This window comes from Eupeodes corollae, chromosome 3 (assembly GCF_945859685.1).
Source record: "Eupeodes corollae chromosome 3, idEupCoro1.1, whole genome shotgun sequence".
NCBI classification, from domain to species: Eukaryota; Metazoa; Arthropoda; class Insecta; order Diptera; family Syrphidae; genus Eupeodes; species Eupeodes corollae.
This window is the reverse complement of record NC_079149.1, coordinates 10,166,904-10,189,133: the sequence shown is the minus strand read 5'-3', so window position 1 is coordinate 10,189,133 and position 22,230 is coordinate 10,166,904. Positions and strand designations below refer to the sequence as shown.

Genomic DNA, 22,230 nt, shown 5'->3' with positions numbered 1-22,230 from the left:
CGAAAAAATGTATAAATTTTAATTTGTTTAGCTTCAAGAGTGAGTGATCTAGATTTAACGACAAAAGAAACAAAAAGAACCTTTTAACCAATGCGATTCATTATTTGATAATAATCCACTTTTTTCTGTTGAAACTTAATTGACCTAAATATGACGTTATCTAATGAACTAATCTAATCGCATCTTCTTCATGATACTTTGAAACATTTCTATTTATTGCACATGCACTTTGTCAATACAAAAAGTATTACTTAAAGCACTTAATGTATTTAAGACCAAAAAAGCACTCTTAGCGAAGAATTTATGAACTTTTTTTTTCTGAAAATCAGTTGGAGTTTTATAGCTGATAGCTTATCAAAAGCTACAAGTTCAAAGTAATTAGACTGATCAGCTAAATTATGTTTTTTTTTCTGTCTCATAAACAAAGCATTCATTTTCTTAAGGATTAAGATGTCCCGCATTCGAATCGCGTCTACTGAGGTTTTTAAAATATAAATAAAAATAAATTAGGTGGCGAAACTTTCGGTTGAGAACTAGGGCCCAGTGACTTAAAACTTTTAACCAATTGTCAGAGTTGTAGGGGACCTACAGCTTTAAGCCGAACCCGACGACTAATTTGAGAAAGCTCTTTTATTGAAAAGAATAACTATTGGAGGATTTGGTTTTTAAAATATGTATGCCTCTTTACACCAATTTTAAGGAAACCAAAAACTATGTTTGTAAAGTAAAACACAACATAGCATTAAATCATTTTTGGTGCCTTAATTTGACAAAAGTTTGTCTTATTCTATTTAAAACTATTCTAGTAGAAGACTGCCTAAATATTAATACTAAGTTCAAAGGAACACCAATGTTTTAAAAAACTAATCAGAACGATTATATCGAACCTGTTGAATAAATGCAGAACAAATAAAATGAAAATTTTGACATATATCACAAAATGAAAACGTGAAAAAATCGTTCTTAATTGTTGTACAACTCATTCAATAGATCAAATAATCGACATTAATGTTTATTGTTGACGTAAAGAAGTTTTTTTTAGTGAATTTCCACAGTTCAACGCAAAATAAAATTTTCATTCATTCCGTAAAAATGTTTAGTTACCAAAGTTCAAGTTAACTTATTATTGTTTAAAGGGTATGTTTAATAAAAGTGTTGTTAATAATAACAAAATTAATGAGTTACGTATATATTAAAAATACTTTACACAAAGCAACTTATTTTTAAAACATGGTTACCTCAAATTTGTATTTCAAAATCTAACTACAAACGAAATTCTAACTCTAACATAGTCCCTCAAAAAGAAATTTTCAGGAATCTTCCTACAACAAACAAAACTAAAATTTGGCCTTGCAATTATCGAACTGCTTACATGATGAAAATACTAATTTAATTGAGGAATCTAAACTAGCTAAAGTTGGCTATGGAACTTCTCAAGTATGCTTTTCGTAGCATTGTCTGTACAAAGAAATACGGAGACACCCGCCTATTGTTTCCACCTGAACTTCTAAAGTCGCCAAAAAAATGTTCTAAGCCAACTACACCTGAAAAAATTGTCTGTTTTGTCGTTTTAGAAAATATTGTGTTACACTTTTGTCCATTTCCAATTATACTTAACCAGTTGCAGCTCATATTGCGTTGGCAAATAATTTAAGTAAATAAAAACCAGCACTAATAAATCATTAAATATGTATTTGGTCAATCTTATTTTATATCCATTAACAACATTTATTTGGATTGAAATTTTAAAGCTATACAAATCTTCCAATTTAAGACCATGTCAGGATAGTTTAGTTTTGAACGAGGACATAAAACATTCAAAATAAAGCATTTAGATGTGCCTGCAGACTATAATGGAGCATTTTGAAGGCCGGAACACTAAATGTGAGAATGTGTTTGGTTTTTGCATCATTTCACGCACACTTTCTCACATATAGTGTGTACTTAGCTTGTAGGCAAACCGAAATGTCAGTCTGAGATTCCGATTTTGGTAATGGAGTATTTTTGGTTGAGAGATTGAGACATTTGACATTTCTTTCGTTATAACGGTAGATCGTGGTGAATTTGTTTTTCCCTTCTCTTTCTCTGAGTTACATTAACAACCAAAACAAGAAAAGATGTGTTCAGAAGGAGTGTAACAAGGTTAAGGTTTCTTAGATTAGACTTTATTTATATATATACGTTATGTTTATTTCAATAGTAATACCTTAACTAATAACTTAACTACTCTATTATCTAAAATATACTGAGGGCCGATTCCAGAAAGCGCGGCGGATCGCATTATAACCGAACATTCAATTTCGACCGTCTTCGCTTTGAGTTAATTTCAAAAGCGAACATGGAAGAAAGCATCCTTCCATTTTTCCAGCTTAAATGTCAAATATTTTCAATCCATTTCCATGATATTTTCCAATTTTCCATTTATTTGTCAGCTCTTTCCAAAAATATGACATTTCCTTCCACTAAAACTAATTGTTTTTCTCTGAAAAAAGTATCTTAATGTTTGTAGTTATATTTTAATATTATTGTTGGTTTCAAGTAAACAAAACTAGTTTTCAATGGACTCCATAAATGTTTTTTTTTTTTAAATGCAGAAAGAGAAGAAGCAAGAAAAGAAGCTAATTATTTAAATATTCAAAGAAAACTTTTTAGAAGTGGGTCTTCGCCTCTTGATGTTTCCCCCAAAGAGTGTGTATTTAATTATATTTTTCCAAATTTAATTTTTTTTGATGATTTTTGTTCAATAGTTTATAAAATTGTTTCGACTATCGCGAGTAACATTTGTGTACGTTTTTGAAGAAATCAAAGATGATTTCAAACGAGAAAACACTACCTCTTTGCCTTCAATACTCAAGCTTGCCGCGACATTGCGATTTTTAGCGGAAGGTTCGTACCAAAAGAGCGTTAGGCAGGACTGATATGATATCTTTAATTTAATATATTAAAAAAAAAACACAAATAAAACTTATTTTTGTTTACATTTTGTTGCAATCCGCCACTATCACGCCTGTCGCTTTCAAAACCCACTAGAAGAATGACATTTTGTTGGAAAGAACTTTCGCTTTCCAAATGGAAAGAAAATCGCTTTTGAGAATATAAAAACACAAATCCGCCATTAAAAGCGATCCGCCGCGCTTTCAGGAATCGGTCCTCTTTATTGAATTATTTTAGGTTAGGTTAGGTTGGAGTGGCTGTCCAGATATCATTGACACACGTAGACCTCAAGGGTCCATTGTGATACCACTAATGAGGTTACTCATGGGAGAGTAATGAATTTAAACAAACCATTTTGTACTTTTAATAAAGTTAGAGAGACGTTTTGTGTCAATCGTTGCCAGTTCACTGGTGTTATCGAAGAAGGGATTACCGAGAAAGTAATTCCTTCTAATGGAGAGTACTGGACATGTACATAGAAGGTGTTGGACTGTTTCCTCTTCCTCCTCGTCCATGCAGCTTCTACAGAAGTCATTTGTGTAGACCCCTAGCCTCAGAGCATGTCTTCCTATGAGGCAGTGTCCCGTTATTACTCCAATTGTAGAGCTTATATTTTGTCTGCTCAGTGATATCAAGCTTTTTGGCCGTTTTAAGTCAATACTTGGCCATATTTGCTTGGTTGCCAGGCAGGTGGTACTTTGTGATCATCTAACATTTGTTGTTTCTAGAGCATAATGCTTGAGAAGATATTTGCATGTAGCAAGTGGTGTTCCTATGTTATGTTTTTGTCTAACATAAGGCAGAAGTGTTCCGTTTTTGGCGAGCTCATCGGCTTTGCAATTTCCCGGAATGTCTCTGTGGCCCGGCACCCAAATGAGGTGAATGTTAACCTGTTCCGTCATCTCATTCAGAGATGATCGACAATCGTTAACTGTTTGAGAGTTTGTGGAGACAGATGCGAGAGATTTAAGAGCGGCTTGGCTGTCTGAGAAGGTTCGTATATCACCTTTCTCCGATTCATACAATATTTTATAGCCAGGAGTCCTGAGACCTCTGATGATGGAGTTTGAGACCCACGGCTCCTGTATTAACACGATGTCTTCCTTGTTCATATGCAGTTCGAGTATCAGGTTGTTCGTGGCCATGATGGCGTGATGGAGATTAATCTGTACTAATCACAGCATTGCTACTTTTAGTCAGATCAACCTCCACCACTGTTTTGTCGGCGTTTACCTCGTCTGAGAAGGACCCAAGCAGGTCTTCCTCACTCCGAGTGATGCCTAAGGTGGCGTCTTCAGTCTCCATGTCGGAGTTACTGTCGACTGTAGTTTTAGCCTCCACGTCGGATGCCTCATTTGGGGCTATGGATCAGCACGAGAGCCGATCTATAGTGACCCACTGTCTCCTTCTCAACCTTTGGTACTTTCCAGTCGTGCGTAGGCAGGTCCGGATTACTTGTTCTAATCAGTTTCATGATCATGATCATTGAATTATTTTACATTGAATTTATTATAAAAAGCGGAAATAATAAACTTCTACAGTTTGCTGGGAATATTTATATAAAATATCCATATCTTCTGCGATTGCGTTATCAATCGATATTTTCTGGCACTTAGTGTTAACGTAACATTTATTCGCATGAATTACTTTTTCAGCTTTTGTGTACTCCAAAAAAATTAATTATTATTATTATTAATTCACTTCATATTCGAATGATACTACTACCAAACGGACACAATGAGAGTACGAAAAAGTTGTTCATCCACAATTTTTAATTTTCTTTGAACACCTCTGATCAGCTGACTACATCCGCCATTTTTGAAATGTGGGGTGTATGCACAATGCACATCTTCTTGCATAAGTATTTGTTACCCACATTTTTTTTTATATGGAGTTAATACATATGCAAGTTGGTGTTCTAATTTAAAAAAAAAAGTTTGAGGTCCGTTCATGTTCCCTCCTAAAACAGTCCAATTTTGCGAAAAAAATACGAAATTTTACCAAATCCTGTACTCAAAAATTTTTTAGTTTTTCGTAAAAGAGAGCGCTCTCGAGAGAGTCAAATATTTCCCCAACCTACGAATTTTAGCCTAAGAAATTTCTTTGATAGAAATTCAAATTGATTAAATTTCTAAAATTGCTCCCTTTTGCTGTCAGTTATAGAAATTTAAAACAGATTTCCAAAGAACAGCAACAAGACAGTAATATTGGTCGCATTCACAAACCTAGTGGCTACGTAGTCAGGGGATTCTGATTGGCTAAATCTAACTACAGAAGTAGTTGAAATTTCTCCTCCGACGTAGTGTACAAAATTCGGCTACAAAGTTAGTGGAGAATGATTTTGACGTTTCACAATCAACTGCTCGGTAAAGTAACACGAATTCAAAATGATATAAATTGTTCAATATTTAAATACAAATATAAATCATTCAAATTGTGTCTTAAATTTGATTTTATTGAATTTAAAAACACAAAAGATGAGCTAAAGTTATCAAATAAAAAATGTTTCCTATTTTATATATTTTCATTTGTCAATAATATGACAGTTCCAGATTGACTAGATTTGTAGTGTAGTTTTGCATTCACAAAGCTAGTTGAATTTTGACTACGTAGCCACTAGTTTTGTGAATGCGACCATTGTGTGAAAACTTTGTTGTTTTCCCGTTAGCTTACTTTTTTGTAGTTTTTTTTTGGTGAGGTAATTTTACCACCACTCTTTAAAATATCTCTTTTTACGAATTTTACTGCAGAAAGTACGCGAACTTACCTAATATTTTCCGTTGACGTAGCTTTTTCGTGACTTGTTAGCTGTACAAGTAACAAAAAAAAACAGTTAGAATCAAAAGTAAGAAATGTTCCTAATATTTTGTCCACAGCTGTACGTTTACGTTTTTTTGTATGCATTTACGTAAGTGCCTACAAAAACAAACCACAACGATCAATTCAAAACAATATCACCAGCAAAATGTATGACTCAGCTCCTGTGACTCAATGAATTGAAATAATTAAATGTACACAAAATATTTGACAATTGATATGAACTAATTAATATATAGGTTAAGCTATAATTTAAGGTCATCAGCTTAATAGTTGCGGGTTTTGAAAATAATTATAACATTTTTCCTCAACATTGATAAGAATAAGTGCGAGATAATATTTGATGTTTTTATTGAAGTTCCTATATTCCAAGTTAATGTCCGATGGGCTACCTATAGGTTTCGAGTTTTTATTATTGTCAGATGCCTCAAAACAAACTTTTTCAAATCGAAATACGTACCCAAAAACACGCCCATTTACTATAGGAAAATAATAATGAAATTTTATTGCTTTCTATACAAAATTATGACAATAAAAAGTATTAATATAAAAATTTTAATCAAAAGACGTGGACTAACTTCACTCAATTATTTAAGCTGTTCTATTTCTAAATATTATTTTTTGTTCATCTATGTTAACTTATCAATTTCAAAATCTCCCATTCATAGCCAACAAATGTCATGGACAGCCAATTCAAGCAACGGCATAGCTTCACAAAATCATCTGTACCATTGGCGCGCCGTTCAATTAGAGACTGCAAAATTACTTGAACTAGGATGTGTTCTACCAGCGACCAACTTACCTCATTTTCAGATGTATCGATGGGCGTTTGTCGGCACCGAGTTCAATGCATCCGAGAATTCCATTTCAAATGGTGATTTCGATGATATGCTTCCAAATAGTACTCAATACGTCCCGCATATACGTCGCATAGCTCGCCTTATGGATCAAAAGTATTCGGTTCATTCGCCAGTAAGTTTACATAAGATTGTTACTCTTTAGGAGATATTTAATTGAGAATTATTTTTGTATCTTTTTAGAAACCAGATTGTAAGCGTGGAACGCATCTTGTATTGACTTGCCAGCAAATAGTTTCCCTGCAGGATTTGTATGGATTCTTCTCGACTCTGAGTGTGACTTGTCCAACTCCGAGAAACTTTGCAGACACTGGCAAAGAGGTATCCAGTTGTTTGGCTGAAATCGAAGAGATTCTAGCAAAGGATTTCCTTGAGAAAATGCCCACAAGTACGACGCCAAGGTGAAAGCCATCCGTCACTAGCTATACCAACCATAACCATCTAAATGCTGATGCAATTGCCAACAAATCAACAACTTCAAACTTCCCGTTCTATGTTTAATCCGAATAATGATTAAAAACAAATAAGAAAACAAGAAAACTAAAAAAAATCAGCTGTATGTAATAATTGTTTAAGGATCATAATTTTGTTCTCTATATATTTAAATATTGTGATATCAGATCGGTGTATTCTGCTGCTTCTCTTGCGTTTTGTGTTTGCTGCTGCTGCTGTTTGGCCGCTCTTCTGGCGCTATTTATAGAAGCTAAATAACTGACTCGTTGAAATTTAAATCAATTGTATTTTTCTTTTGTTTTTCTTTTTGAATTTTGTCTCTTGTCAATTCGCAATAGAACTTTTTTATTTCTGTAAATACTTTGTCAAGGATATTTGTTAATATTTGTTCTAATTTCGCTTTATATTTTTTGTTTATTATGTAAATCAAATAAAAAACAAAATTGCTGGCTACCTAACTATACATTAAGAGCTAGTTTTTGCAATCAAATTTGCAGAATTTATTTACATGCTTACCTACAAAAATAAATAAAATAAGCATAGGTACTGCTGCAATCAAGGAGACACAAACAAATTGATTTAAGAAATTAAAATATTTTAATTAATATTATTGAATGGAAATTTATTGTCTTCTTAACCCCCTATACCCTCCCTCCATTGTGAAAGAGAAGCGGTTTGTTTTATTACAAAAAAAAAAAATAAGTAAAAAATAATAAATTTCTCAGTATGTATATTATATATAAATTATAAAATTAAATAAAAAGTTAAATATATAAAAAAATAATAAATTAAAAAATCAAATAAGAATCTGTTTGTTTATGAGAGTTTAAGAGGTCCTACGAGTTATAGAGTAAGTAAAGGGTGTTTTTTCTTAGCTGTAAAAGCCCAACTATAATAGACTTAACCGAAAGTAAGCTAATGTCGAAACCGAACGAAAAGTTATCAGAAGTTATCGTCAAAACATAAAGTAACCATAATGGATTCAAGTAACTTAAGCAAATTTAAATTTGACAAGTTAGTGAAAATCAACGAAATTGAGCAGAACGTCTATTATGGTTAGTGACATATAAGGCTGCGTATTGGTTCGTTCCCTTAATCTAGCTGAATCTCGGTTAAGTCTATTATAGTTGAGGCCTTAGATATGGTTTGATAGTTAAGAATGTCAAAGAGCGTTGATATTTTTGTTCATTAAAGAATCTGGACATTAACTTTGAAAAAAAAGAAACACTTATCTCTTCGTGAAGTTCATAAAGTATAAAATAATCCAACAAATTGTGTTTAGTGTTGAAGCTCATTTCTTGTTAAATAACTTCGTCAATAAAGAAAATTGCCGTATATTGAGCGAAGACAATCCTTGGCTGCGTTCAATCTCAGACAGATCCTTTTGTTAGTGTTTTACGTGTAAAATGATAGCTGAAATGTCAAAAAAATTAATCCAAAGGTATCCAAGAATTTCTTGGGTATGTAGGTATCTGACAGAGCAACTGATTCAACACATGGTTGAATTTCAAGAAGATTGATTTCAGCTTTTTGTATTTGTTGGTAAACAAAAAGATAGAAAATGTTAGTTGAAGTTGTATTTAAAGATGTTCTCTACATAATACACGATGAAGAAGCTATTTGTAATGTTAAACAGTTTGCCATTTAATATACTCTCCATACATACCACTTGGAGAATTTCTCTGAATGCAAAATTAACAGAACTCTTAACTAAATTGAACATGTCTCCAGCTGATAAGAAACTTTCTTGCTGACTCAAGATCCAAACAAAAAGTAACAGTTTTTTCTTCAAGTTAAAATTTCTTTTATTTTACTGCACTTGGTGCAAGAGATCCTAATAATTTGCAATCGTTAATAAGATGATAGATATCAAGACTACTTTGTTCACATTTTGTTGGCTATTCTAGTTGATGGTGCCCTTTGGATGGTTTTTAAAGAAGCGTTGGATAACCAAAAGGATATATCATGCAACAAAAGTTCTTGCGTTGGGCCCACCATTAAGCTAAAATATTATCTACTGCGAACAAACTAACGGGGCGACTTTCCATTACCGCAGCACGATTTTCCTTCTGATTTTTTTTGTACAGTTAGGTAGGGGTCTCAATAGAACATGTTTTAAATATTAGGGCGAGGAAACAACTTTAAGTCATAAAAAAAAATATTTTCTTTTTCGGACTTAACCCTACTTTTTTGTATTGCATTTTTTGAGCCTAAAACAAGTTTTTTTTAATTGATAGCACGGCGTACTAACAGCTAGGTATGTAAGGGGGGGCATGCTGCCCCCCTGCAACCCCCCTGCTTGGGGTCACTATAGGATTTGGGGTGGGTGCGAGTTTGGGTATATGCAAAGTACTTTTCCATTTGAGCACTAAAATAAAAGAAATTACCAACAAAAAAAAACAAGTATGGCAACACTGAACAAAAAACAGGGAAGAAATGTCAAAATCAACCATTTTTGAGTGTTTTGTATGGAAAAAAGTGAACTTTAAAAATTAATTAAAAATAGAAATAAATGTTTCCTCGCTCTAAAATTGCTATAGTTATTATTTATTTGCACATATCTATCGAATAAAAAAATCCGCGAGTCGAAATTCGTGCTGCGGTAATGGAAAGTTGAGCCGTCCTCGTTTCTGTTAGGATAATTTTCTGTTAAACGTAAATCGTTTAAAACCGGAGATCTCGCAAGTAAATTATTAATCCTGTAGAATTCCAATTGAGCTAAGAGGAAATTTAACTGTAGATAACAGATAAAGGTTACATATTTCTTATTTATTAAATTGCCACGCACCTATCAATTCATCATCGTCCGACGAATTAGTTGAATTATCCATTAAATGCTTTATCTTACAAAAATTTTGACTTCGAAGCTTAAATGTTTCTCTGCTTTTTGTGAACAGCTGAAAGTTATTTTTATTTCTTGACAGTTATCTCCATACAGCTATCCAACTCGTTCAACAAGGTGTCTAAAAATCCACCTATCCAAGATACTATTAAAATAATTTCAATTGACTGTTTGGAGTTGCCGTTGCGGTGAATAGCCAGCCCTATCGAGAGACATTTAAGGGAATTGCAGATGAACTCGCCAAAAATGGTACAGTACTACCCATTCTAACACGGCTGACTAAGGCTGACGAATCATGTTTTGCTAAGACAAGACACTATAAAGAAAACCAACATCAAGTGGAATAACATCACGACCTGTCAGGCCACGAAAAATATCTGGCCTACCCCAGACTTAAAGCGCTGTTGTGTAATGTTGTTTTTTTTTCTAAAATGTAATGCATTGTGTATGTGTTGTACTTATGAATAAACCACAAGAGAAAATAGTTTTCAAAACGGTTAATTAAATATGACATAAGTATGACCGTTAACCCAATATTGTGTTGATCAAAACAAAAGCAACTTTTTATTGCCATCTCTCTTTTTCTTATTAATAGAGAAAAGTTAGTCCGTTATCTACAAAATCCATTGCTCATATTAAAGGTGTTGACAAACGAGTGCAATTGAATCTGCATATTTGTTAGGTCAGTTCACGGGCAAGGTAATCAGTGTTTTAAGCTAACTTTTGTAAAATTGCTGGAAACAAATACTCTAACGAAATGAAAGAATAAATTATAAAAGTGGAATGAGTCAAATTAAAATATCGGAGAAATATTCAATTCAAAAATTAGTGGCTGCCAATTAAAAAAATTTTACAAATCCAAAAAGTCATTCCAAACGGTTTATCGAGGTGGCAGACCAAGAAAAACAACAAAAAGACGAGATTTTGCGAAGATAAAATCAATTGAAAAATAACCTTCAAAATTATCGAGAGAAATAAGAACCCATCTCGACCTGAACGTAAGTGCGAGAGCAATTCGGAGAGGAGCAGTTGATGGTGGACTTAAATCTTTCAAAGCTGTAAAAAAGCCTTTTATTTCAACCAAAAACAATCTGCTCATGGCCACATTAACTGGACCGTTAGAAAATGGAGGAACGTATTGGTGTGGGGATGTTTTCAAGGCATGTACTAAGACCGATTCACCAAATAGATGGTACAATGAATCGTTTTATAGATCGTAACATTTTGCAACATTTAATGCTGCCTCACGCTGAAGATCAGTTGCCTCTGAAATGGATATTTTGGCATGACAACGACCCAAAGCAGACGTTCAATACGGTTATGGCGTGTTACAATGGCCAACTCAGTCCCCAGATCTCAACCCCAAAGGAAATCTATGGGAAATTATAGATCGATTTGTTGTAAGGACTAATTGCAAAGATAAAACTATCCCAAGCAGCATAATAAGCACTTTATTTCACTCCATGCCTCGAAGATGTGCTGAAGTGATTAAAATCAAGGAGCTTCATACCAAATACTAACAACATTTAAGAAAGTCTAACAAAATAAAAGTTGCTTTTGTTTTGACCAGGCCAAAAATTAACTAATTGTGCTATATTTAATGAACTATTACAAAAACCATTTTATTTAATTTTCCATTACAAACTGTAAATATCTGTTTTGATAAAAGAAAAAGTCCGCAGAATTTTGGAAAGCCGCCAAATCTATCAACGGAAGAACCAATTAAACTGCTGCATTACTGAAAGCTTCTGAACTCCGTATTTATTTCGCAGATGAGTTTTGGACACTAGGCAAATATCGATATGTTCTCGATCTAAAAAGATTTTTAATTTGGATAAATGTTGTATAAGACCGTTTGCATTCTGTCCATCATTGTTTTTTAAGAGCGACTTTTTCGCCTAGCTGTTTGATATTCAAATCCTGTTTATCAATTATTTGAAGAATATGTTGTAGCAATTCTTTTATGGAAATATCTTCATTTTTCCGGACATTTTTAACAATCTGAGAATAGGATTTTTTTCCATCGCTCTAAATAACTTATAATATTTCCTCTGTCAGCCAGGCTATTTTTAAGATTAATTATTTGATCATTCCATTTATATTTTTTATTAAAAGTAAATAATTTTTATAGTGAATTTAATTTCTAGAAATATGCAGTGATCGACAGAGTAACAAACCAATATGTATGTAAGTATCTATTGCACATCTTCGCAACTAAGACCTCCAAACTGTTTAAAATTGATTAAAATCGTGAAAACATTACTGCAGCATTTTTCTAAGGCAATTCAAATATATTAAGGTTATTTTAGTTTAGTCCAGAGATCAATAAAAACGTACACAAATAAATGAGTAATGCTTCAACTATCAGTTGTTGATGTTGTGATGATGTTTCAAATTAAATCATACATAAATACGTAAAAAATGAAGAACTTCTGACGGTATCGATAGTCTTATAATATGGCCTAGCGACTAAAACAGATTTGACTCAAGCAAACAGTTTTTTTTTTGTTGTTTTTAAAGGTCAGTCAAGTAATGGTTGATAACCTTTTCACAATCACATCCCTCAATTAAATTAATTTTTTAAAAATTGGTGAAATCAGTTTCTTTATTTTTTGTTTTTGTTTCATTAAAAACGACAACAACAACAAAAATACATAACTGATAGTAATGTGTAAAGGGAATAATAATTTTCTTTGAATGCTAAATTCATCGCATGTAAATCCCCATAATAATATTTGATTGTGAAATTAACGAAAACTCCATGAATCACCTACTCCAATAAATACAAATAAAAATAAAAATATACAAGATTTCATCCGAATGAAGAAACAAATCTGGATCTGGAAGAGAAGAAGAAACAGCTAAAATCTTATCAACAAAAGAGAACAATTTATTTGTACAATGATAAGTACATTTTATGTATATATTTATAAGGCTGCTATTCCTAGATTATAATATATTTATATATATCTGTATATGTAACGGTAGCAAAACGCTATTAGTCAAAATCAAAACAAAAAGAACAAAGTATTTTTAGATCCTTGTGTAGGATGGATAGGCTGTTCCAGCGGCTCCAGTTGTTGGAGGAATCAACTGTTGACGTTCCCTAGACGAGCGAATTACTCGGAATAGTGAATAAATTGCAGTCCAGATGTAGAATTGTATTGCTGAAATATAGTTCACAATATAAACATCTGCTCACATGTTCTGAAGGCAAAAAAAAAATAATCTCTTACCGAGTGGAATCATAAGACCCAATGTCATTCCAAAGATCATTCCAAAACTCTTTCCCACATGAATCGCGCTCACAACGAAGAAAACCACATTCAAAACGGCCAAAAACAAAGCAAATCCATTATTAAGCAGCCATGGAACTAACATCATATGACGTTCCTGTGGACAAAACAAAAAAACAACATTGATCAAGTATATCCGACAGTTGAATCCCCTGCTCTTGTCTGGAGGGAAGACAAACAAAACAATCACAAATGCCTATCTCTGTAACGTTTTTTTGTTCCTTCTTTATGATAGTTTTCAGTTTATATTTTTACAATAAGAATTAATGCAATTATACGATTAGGTATGATATACAAAAATATATTAAATGATTCATACCTGGATGGAACCGGCAACCAATAGAACCGAAGATATTAGATTCACCACACAAATAGTCAAAGCAATTGCAACAATTGCAATCACAACTGTAATTTAATATAGTATAGGTATCAATAATTATATGTTTATGTTTAAATTCCAATAAAATGCGTCTTACATTAACTGAATATAAAATTATTTGCTTTGATTTGATTTGAATTGAATTGACTTACCACTTCTAACGGTATTCGGGTCAAACTTTTCAGCAGGCGAACCACCTTGTTCGGCTATGTACTTAATAATTTCATCTAAATTCGAAAGGACCAATGCGTAGAAGACACAATAGAACAAGGACAAAATGCCACAAACCCAGCCGACTACGACACCGGCTGTATTCAAACGCAAACAGCACAAGCGTTCCACAGTAAACATTTTGGAAAATTCGGAAAAAATCAAATATCGTTTAAATTCGAATAACTGCGTAAAATTTTCGTTTTCTAGGAACAAAGAAAAATTCAATTATTCACCACAAAGAACACAAAACAAATGACTAAACTTGTTGGACGCAAACAGAGGACTGAAATTGAATTGAGTGATTGAAGGGAGGCTGAAGAAATGAGAATGAGAAATAAAATTGATAAAAATGAAAATTGAAGAATAAAACTTTGCAAAAACAAAAGTGATAAGAATAAGTACCGTTTGTTTAAAAAAACAAATTTAGATTCAGTGACATTTGTTTTTTTTTTTATATTTTTTGAATCTGAACCCAGTAGGAACTGTCACTTTCTATTTAGTGTGTTCTTCAGAGCTTCAAAGTTGCATCTGTTATTTTATGTGTGGATTTTAATTGTTTTGCACTTTCAAATATGCAGAAAAAGAGAATGCATTACATATTGAAATCACATTAATTGAAAAGAGATAGTCGAACAAAAACTTACGAGATCTTTTTAAATACAGATTATAGGAAGTGTGTTGTCAGATGCTATAAATCGGAGATTTAGGGGCCCGTTATAGCTATCATTGAAATTGATCCGGAAAATTTTTTGAATCGGTATTTGACGGTGTTTCCTTTGATTGGAGATTAAAATTATGTACTGATCGATCGGAAATCACACAAAGAATTTGTTTTTGAGAAAAAAAAGTGTAATTGCACATTTATTTTTTCTCTAAAAATGTATTTTTCTGTTTTTATGAATGGAAATTCATTTTCCAACAGCTGATACATTCTTTTAGGCACGAGTACGATAACTTTGGCGCCGAGATATAATAACGGTTTTTGGTAGAGGGGCTTAATACAAGCATTTTTTACTATAGGAGGGGGGGGTCTATCTCCCCCCGTTTAGGCGGTAGGGGCAATTTAAAAAAACATGTACTTTAAATGGAAAAAAAATAATTAAAAAATAACGGTAATACTTACAATTAAGTATTATACCTTTTTTTAAAGCCAACACTTGTGTCTAGTAGCTTGTTTTTAAATCAAGTCAAAACTATGCATAGTTTGCGAAAAACACTGTTTTAAACTCAAAATTTGGTAAAAAAAAAAGTTAAAAATATGGTTAAGAGTGTAATATTTCAAAACTTTTAGATTATCTACAATTTTTTTTTTTAGAATACATTGCCCTTATTTATTTTTGATCGAAAACTGAAAACTAGATGATTTTATGTCTTTTAGTTTTTGAGAAAATTGAAAATAACCACAACTACTATTTTAATTTAATTCTTTTTTTTTGCTTCAAAAATCTTATTTTGATAGTAACAATGGTAGGTGCAAGTTTGGTTGTATGCAACAGTGGGATCCGTAACCCCCCTGCAACCCCCCTGCTTGGGCTCACTATAGGATTTGGGGTGGGTGCAAGTTGGAGTGCGTGCAAAGTGAGGAGGGAGCAAGGTTCGGTGAGTGCAAGATGAGGTGCATTCAAAGTTTTTTTTGCATTTAAATAAGCTGAATTAAAAAATAATTGATATTATATACATAAACATATGTACATATATGTCATGTCCATTTCAATCTCTTTTTTTCTAAATATACCGTTAGGTACTTGACAAAAACTTTAACATTTAATATATTTGAGCATAAAAATGTATTGCATTATAAAAAAATTTGCATTACCTTTACAACAACACAACGGAAGCAAATTCTCGTAGTTTCTTAACATGCACATATGTTTATGTCATACATAAATATGCATATAACTATGTACACACATATAATGCAGCCATAGTAAAAAGTATGTACCTATATAGTTAGATCATAAATAACAAGAGGAAGCATTTGATGTTTAACCGTTTTTTTTTAACAAGTTTGGTGCAGGTTATTGTTTACCAAAGCCATTCTCCATTTAACGTTTGAATAAGTCGGATTCCCTTTTTAAAAATGGCGGCTAAACATCCACTTCTTCACCCAAAATTAAATAATTTTTCGATTTTTTGTTCGTTTGGGGATTTGGTATCAACAAACGAAAAAAGTTTCGCGTTTTTGGAAGAAATCGGGTTAATTCCCTCCAAAACGTCTACTCCACCTCTGTGTTGTGATATTTTAATGACCGTGGAAAATTCAAAAAGATCAAAGTTCGGTTGGTTTTGGCGATGTTCAAAAAACGGCTCAAAAAGAAAAGGTGACAAAACTTGTAGAAATACAATCAACCCATCAATAGGAACATTTTTCCATGGCCCTCAATGTCGGCTAGAGATAAATGAAGTGCTTGCTATAATTATCTCTTTTGTGATTAAAATGCCTGTAAACATGGTTTTCCAGGTAATTAATTAAATCTTAAGCTACAATTTAAGGATTTTGTTTTAAATATTTTCGTAAATTCTCAAATTAGCAATTAATCGCTTGGCGAAATCACGACAATAAAGATAAATTAAGTAAATCTACCATCATAGATTAGTATAATTATTGTCGGGAAATAGCCGGTTCAAATCGATGAAACATTTTTAACGAAAAGAAAATACCACAAAGACCGTGTCACAGAACAGATGACAATTGTAGTGTTGGGGCTATATTGCAAAGAAGATAAAGTCGGACGTTTCTTTAAAGTCAATTCCAAATGTAGGGAAGATTTGTGGCCTTATATTCATAAATATGTTAACCCCAATGCAAGTCGTATCTGTACCGACAGCGCACGCCAATACATAGGTGTTGAAAAATTATTCTCCAGTTCTACTAGTCATGGCGTAACAAACCACAGCAAAGGCGAATATGTCGACAAAGCCGATAAGACTAACACAATAAACGATCTAGAAAATCAAAATAAACTTCTGAAAAAAACAATTTTATGCCGCAAAACCACACTCCACATCCATCAATATATGGCACTTTTCTTTTATAGAAAATATTGCCTTGAAAAAAAATATAAAGACGATTTGGGATCCCAAATAATGGAATTCTTACTAGATATGAAAAAAGTATACCCATGTTTGGTTAATGGACAAGAAAGTGTAGGTCTGCAACTAAAGCACTTCGACCCTCCCGACGTTTGCAGTGAACACCTAGAAGATGTGTTACCGCCAAAACAACCACGGCTCTTGACCATCAATGACGAACTTAACGAACTCCACAGTGACACTAGTACGGACGATGAATTCATTGACGAGACTTACATACCTTCAACACATTGAAAATTAACGTGACTATTTTTCAATAACTCCTGACTTACTTAAAAACTAACTGACTGGGACGCGGAATGCAATGCAATTCTACCTCCTCGTGGTGCATTCTGGGTTATGCTAAATGAATTGCTTTACTTGACTCACAAAATGACCTAATCTTTAACAATTATCCTGAAAGTAAATACCAAAAAAACTCTTTAAAAAGTAGTTTTAAAAACCCCAAAACCAAAATAAAACAACAATCACATATGTAGGTATATACGAAATTTCTAATGCAAACAGTAAGATGCCTAAGGGCAACCCCCCTGCTTGGGCTCACTATAGGATTTGGGGTGGGTGCGAGTTAGGGTGGGTGCAAGGTGGAGAGGGTGAAAGGTTCGGTGAGTGCATGCAAAATTTCATATGCATCTAAATAAACTGGATATAAAAAAAGTAATTTAATTGAAATATTTTGTTTTGGTAATTTTCAATTTTCTCAAAAACTAGAAGACATAGAAACATCTAGTTTTCAGTTTTCGTTAAAAAATAAATAAGGGCAATGTATTCTAAAAAAAAATTGTAGATAATCTAAAAGTTTCGAAATATTACACTCTAAACCATATTTTTAACTTTTTTTTTGACCAAATTTTGAGTTTAAAACAGTGTTTTTCGCAAACTATGCATAGTTTTGACTTGATTTAAAAACAAGCTACTAGACACAAGTGTTGGCTTTAAAAAAAGGTATAATACTTAAGTATTACCGTTATTTTTTAATTATTTTTTTTCCATTTAAAGTACATGTTTTTTTAAATTGCCCCTACCGCCTAAACGGGGGGAGATAGACCCCCCCCTCCCATAGTAAAAAATGCTTGTATTAAGCCCCTCTACCAAAAACCGTTATTATATCTCGGCGCCAAAGTTATCGTACTCTCCCCTTCTTTTATATTCAAAAATGAAACGAATCGTTCTACTGATTTCTTTGTATATAAATTTGAATTTTAAGAGGAACGATCGACCTGACATCTTTTTACGATTTCCTAAACAGTTCGTTCCACATGTTTTGCGTGTGGAATGTATTGGGGTGAGGGTAAAAATGAGCGAGAATTCCAATATAAAATAATAAATTTCCAGATTATTATTAAAAAAACAGAAGATAGAGAAGAATGTATACAGACTCAGCGAAAGTTCGAGGGAGGCAATGAAAATATGTTTTTGTTATAATTTATTATTTATATTCTGTATAATGTGGTTTTGTGATTTATTGATTGGATATGAAGAAAATTAACATACAAAGACAACAATACAAAAAAAAAGAATTAGAATATAAACTTTTTGTGAATGCCAGTAGAAAAAAATTAAGGTTTTACCTACTTTTTTCCAATCATTTTCAAATGAGAAAAATATTTTCAAACCATGCATGCAATAGTGGGAACATTTTTTGTTTAGTTTCCTTTGTACAAGGTACATAAACTTCATAAATTTCTTGAGAAAATTCAAATGTTATTAACTTCTCATAGGGAGTGATTGTAATTGGTCCGATTTGTCGAATTGAAAATGTTGACATTTCAAGGTCCCTACCCTGTAAGAACTGTCAAGCTGAAAATTATTTTTCACTTTCTGTTTAGTGTGTTTTTCAAAGCTTCAAAGTTGTACCTGTTATTTTATGTGTGGATTCTAATTGTTTTGCACTTTCAAATCTGCAGAAAAAAGAGAATGCATTACATATTGAAATTACATTAATTGAAAAGAGATAGTCGAACAAAAACTTACGAGTTCTTTATAAATACAGATTATAGGAAATGTGTTTTCACATGCCATAATTCGGAGATTTAGGAGCCAGTTATAGCTATCATTAAAATTTTTGAACAAATATTTGACGGTGTTTCCCTTTGATTAGAAATGAAAATTATATACCTACCGATCGATCAGAAATCACACAACGAGTTTTTTTTTTTTTGAGAAAAAAAAGTTTAGTTGCAAGTTGATTTTTCTCTAATTTCTGGACGGAAATTCATTTTTCTGAACAGCTGATACTTTTATGTTCCAATTTCACACAATTCTAATAACAGATTTCTATTCAATCAGGAAAACGACCAGCCAAAAAAAAACAATGATAGCTATAACTGGTGCCTTAGGGGGCCGGTTATAGCTATCAGTAAAATCCATCAGTAAAATTTAAAACAGGAGGAATCTGAAATGTTTTACTGATGAGCGTTTATAGCAATCAGTAAATTTACGTCATTAAATTAAATGTCACTTTGTGGCTTGGCGACTCAGACGATTTTTTTACTGTTGCTTTCATCAGTAAATTTTTTAAAGCCAATTGGCTTTGTCATATTTGTCCAGCTTAATTAAAAAAAAGCATTAACAGTACTTGATGAACATTTGCTTGTAATAAATATAAACTAAAGGGTGTTTTTTTAAATGTGTAGTTTTCAGGAAAAAATAAAACTCATATAATTTTATGTCATGACAAAGACCGTAGTTTTATTATTAAGATAAAGTTTGCTATTGTGTTTTGAAAATGGTTTAGGGCAAGTGGCCTCCGCAGCTGGCTCGAGTAAATTAAAGTCGAAGGCCCTTAGTTGCACGATATTGGAGGCCAAGCCACAGGCCCACGACGACAAATTGATCGTCACCATTACCATCATTTAAGTAATTAATTTGCACGATTTGCAAATGTTGTTCAGGAAAAAATCTATTCATTATGAAATGGAAAACAAAACTGAGCATAAATTAAGTGACAGCTGTCAAAAATATCTGAAAAAAGTATTGTCAAATTCAAAAGCACGCATCTAAAAAACATTTGTTACCATTGCTTAAGAAAAAAAGAAAATTCTGGACTTAAATAAAAAACAACATACTAGAAATAGATTAATATTGTTCACCAAATGAAATTCAAAATCACTAGTATGGCGTTAAATCACTACATTTGACGGTTCTGTTGGCAGCACTGGTACTGCTGCCTCCTGGTTAATTAATATGTAGATATCTGCCTATAATTTCTTCCAAAAAAAGGATGTTTCATGTTAAATTAAAGTCTGTCCGATGCAAAAGACATTCCTGATTACAGGGAGAACAAGAAAACTCTACATATAAAAATATAAATCCTCGGTAGCCATTTTGGTTCCTCTACTAGAACAAGCTAAAGCTAACAGCTGATTTATAGGAGTTCATTAATGTAAGCATGAAAAACAAGCCAAACATTGTTATTGGAATTCACATAACTTCATTGACCTCTTTGTATTCAAAATAAATAGTCCTTTCATCGCGAAATTATGCGGGGCACCACTTTGTGGCTAGTCTACGTCTACATCAGTAATTCTAGTTTAAAAAAGAGTAACTAATAGTGCATTAACTCCAACTCTCGGGCTTCAACTTATTCCCTTCTCTTTTTACTTTTCTGCAGAAATCTTTGTTATCCACTTTTGATTAGTTTTACAAGTAACGCAACCCATTTGAACCCCAAAAAATGTATTGTCTCAACGGATTTGTATTTTGTATGCCATATAGGATTGAAGTACATTGTTCCAAAAATTTTAAATTCAAGGTCCCCGAAATGCTGATATCTCAGCAAAAGTGTAAAATTGACTCGTTTATTTATTATTGTCTTTGTGATATAGGTTTTTCAAATTATGAAATCTTTTTTCTGAATTCCAAACTATCAACTATCAAACAAACCTTAACAAGTAAAGTTTTTTGGCATCACTTCGTCATTATCAAGTTCGATTATAAAACCTTCTGATTTCCGAAATTTTTTTATAAAAATAAAACAATTTAAGAATGTTTTTAAAACGCGAAATCATCATCCCATTCGTTTTTAAAGATGAAAAAAAATGTATTGAAGTTTATCCGCTAAAAAAATATATATATTTTAAAGATATTGAAAACGCAATTTATTTGGGTTTTAAAAATTTAAAAAACAAATGCAAATTTTTCACCCCAATAACTGATGTGGAAATACCCGAAGAACTTTTGATTAACTATTTGGATCAACATAAAAATTTGACGAACTTTCTGGTAAAAATTGTTGAAACTGACGAGTTAAGACAAAGTTCTTCGTCATCATCGTCGTCGTTATTGACATCGCCGGAACCACACACTTCAACCAAACGAACTGGCAGTGATATTTCTTTAAAGCAGACTAAAAAACTAAAACTAGACAACATTGATTTACATTTATTGAATATTCTTCTATCATCTACCAAAGGTATAACAATTTGCAATAATTTTGAAATTTCCAAACAACTAAGTGCAGAAGAAAGACTGGCTCTCGTTAGAGTCGTTGTAAATTTCGAATTCAAAAACCTCATAATTTCTGAAAAACCAATTGCTATTTCTACATCAAGACTCGCCAACTTGGCGGATGCTATTGTGAGTAGGTTTCCTGGTGAAGATGTCGAGTATTACTTTGTTGAACATTCCAAAGAATTTAAATTCATTTCCGGTGGAAAACTATATGATTATTTCCTTGAACAGAAAATACATTATACCAAACAAAAAATCGGAAAAAAACAACTGGTCTTGAAACAGAAGAGGCTAACGAAGTTGACTTTCCAGAGCTAAAGGATTTGGAAAAAATATCAGACGATTGGCAAGCTTTCTTCCCAGCGTGGCAGTATACTTTTGACCTACGCTTGGCTTACCTTGGCCATACTCACACCTTTTCAGATCCCTTAAAGTACTTTGAAAAACTGTTCTCTAATCATTACATTAGAGCCAACGTTCAGGTTGAGTATGACTTTGAAAAACTTCATCCAAAAAAGAGCAACAATCTGTTTGATAACTGGGATCATTTGAGTGCAAGAATTTTTTCTACGGCTTATTTATTAAATTGCGAATGCGAGAAAGTAGACGACATCCTAGATATGTATGGGGACACGTCTGAGTTATCGGCGTGCATGTTGATAAGTTGTTTCTTCAAACACGATTCTGATGAGAACTTGGTAAGGTATTTGATGCATCTGGATATTGAAGACCTTCAAAAACACATCACTACCCGGTATTACTATGAACCTACGGTATTAGTTTTAGGGGAAAAAATAGAAGAATTTAATTTCTATGTTGTTGTTGGATTATATTTGTTTGAGATGGAAACTGTATTGAAAGCAGTCGACTTCTGTTTTAAATGCTATAAAATTT

At 32.6% G+C, this 22,230-nt stretch overlaps 2 protein-coding genes across 3 annotated transcripts in view; one reads left to right on the top strand and one right to left on the bottom strand.

The window, feature by feature from the left end:
- The window catches only part of LOC129952422 (protein dopey-1 homolog), a 68,954-nt gene extending 61,596 nt beyond the window's left edge, over positions 1-7,358 (top strand). For both annotated transcript variants that reach the window (XM_056064992.1, XM_056064991.1), the window contains 2 exons: positions 6,420-6,723; positions 6,792-7,358. In XM_056064992.1, coding sequence (XP_055920967.1) covers positions 6,420-6,723; positions 6,792-7,013 — 526 coding nt within the window. In that variant the 3' untranslated portion in view covers positions 7,014-7,358. The remainder of the gene's footprint in view (positions 1-6,419; positions 6,724-6,791) is intronic.
- Positions 7,359-12,770: 5,412 nt separating this feature from the next.
- On the bottom strand, positions 12,771-14,090 carry LOC129952133 (uncharacterized). The gene is made up of 4 exons (XM_056064581.1): positions 13,731-14,090; positions 13,519-13,604; positions 13,140-13,296; positions 12,771-13,070 (listed from the first exon to the last, which is right to left on the bottom strand). Exons 1-4 carry the CDS (start codon positions 13,927-13,929, stop codon positions 12,937-12,939), a joined length of 576 nt encoding a protein of 191 aa, XP_055920556.1. The 5' UTR covers positions 13,930-14,090; the 3' UTR covers positions 12,771-12,936.
- Between the last annotated feature and the right edge of the window lie 8,140 nt (positions 14,091-22,230).

What these genes read in the sequence shown, in the direction of transcription:
- LOC129952133 (XM_056064581.1), bottom strand. Translation starts at nt 13,929, where the DNA reads ATGTTTACTGTGGAACGCTTGTGCTGTTTGCGTTTGAATACAGCCGGT. An exon ending in TGGTTGCCGGTTCCATCCAG is followed by an intron (nt 13,297 to 13,518) that starts GTATGAATCATT and finishes TTTTGTCCACAG; the next exon opens with GAACGTCATATGATGTTAGT. An exon ending in GGGTCTTATGATTCCACTCG is followed by an intron (nt 13,071 to 13,139) that starts GTAAGAGATTAT and finishes ACTATATTTCAG; the next exon opens with CAATACAATTCTACATCTGG.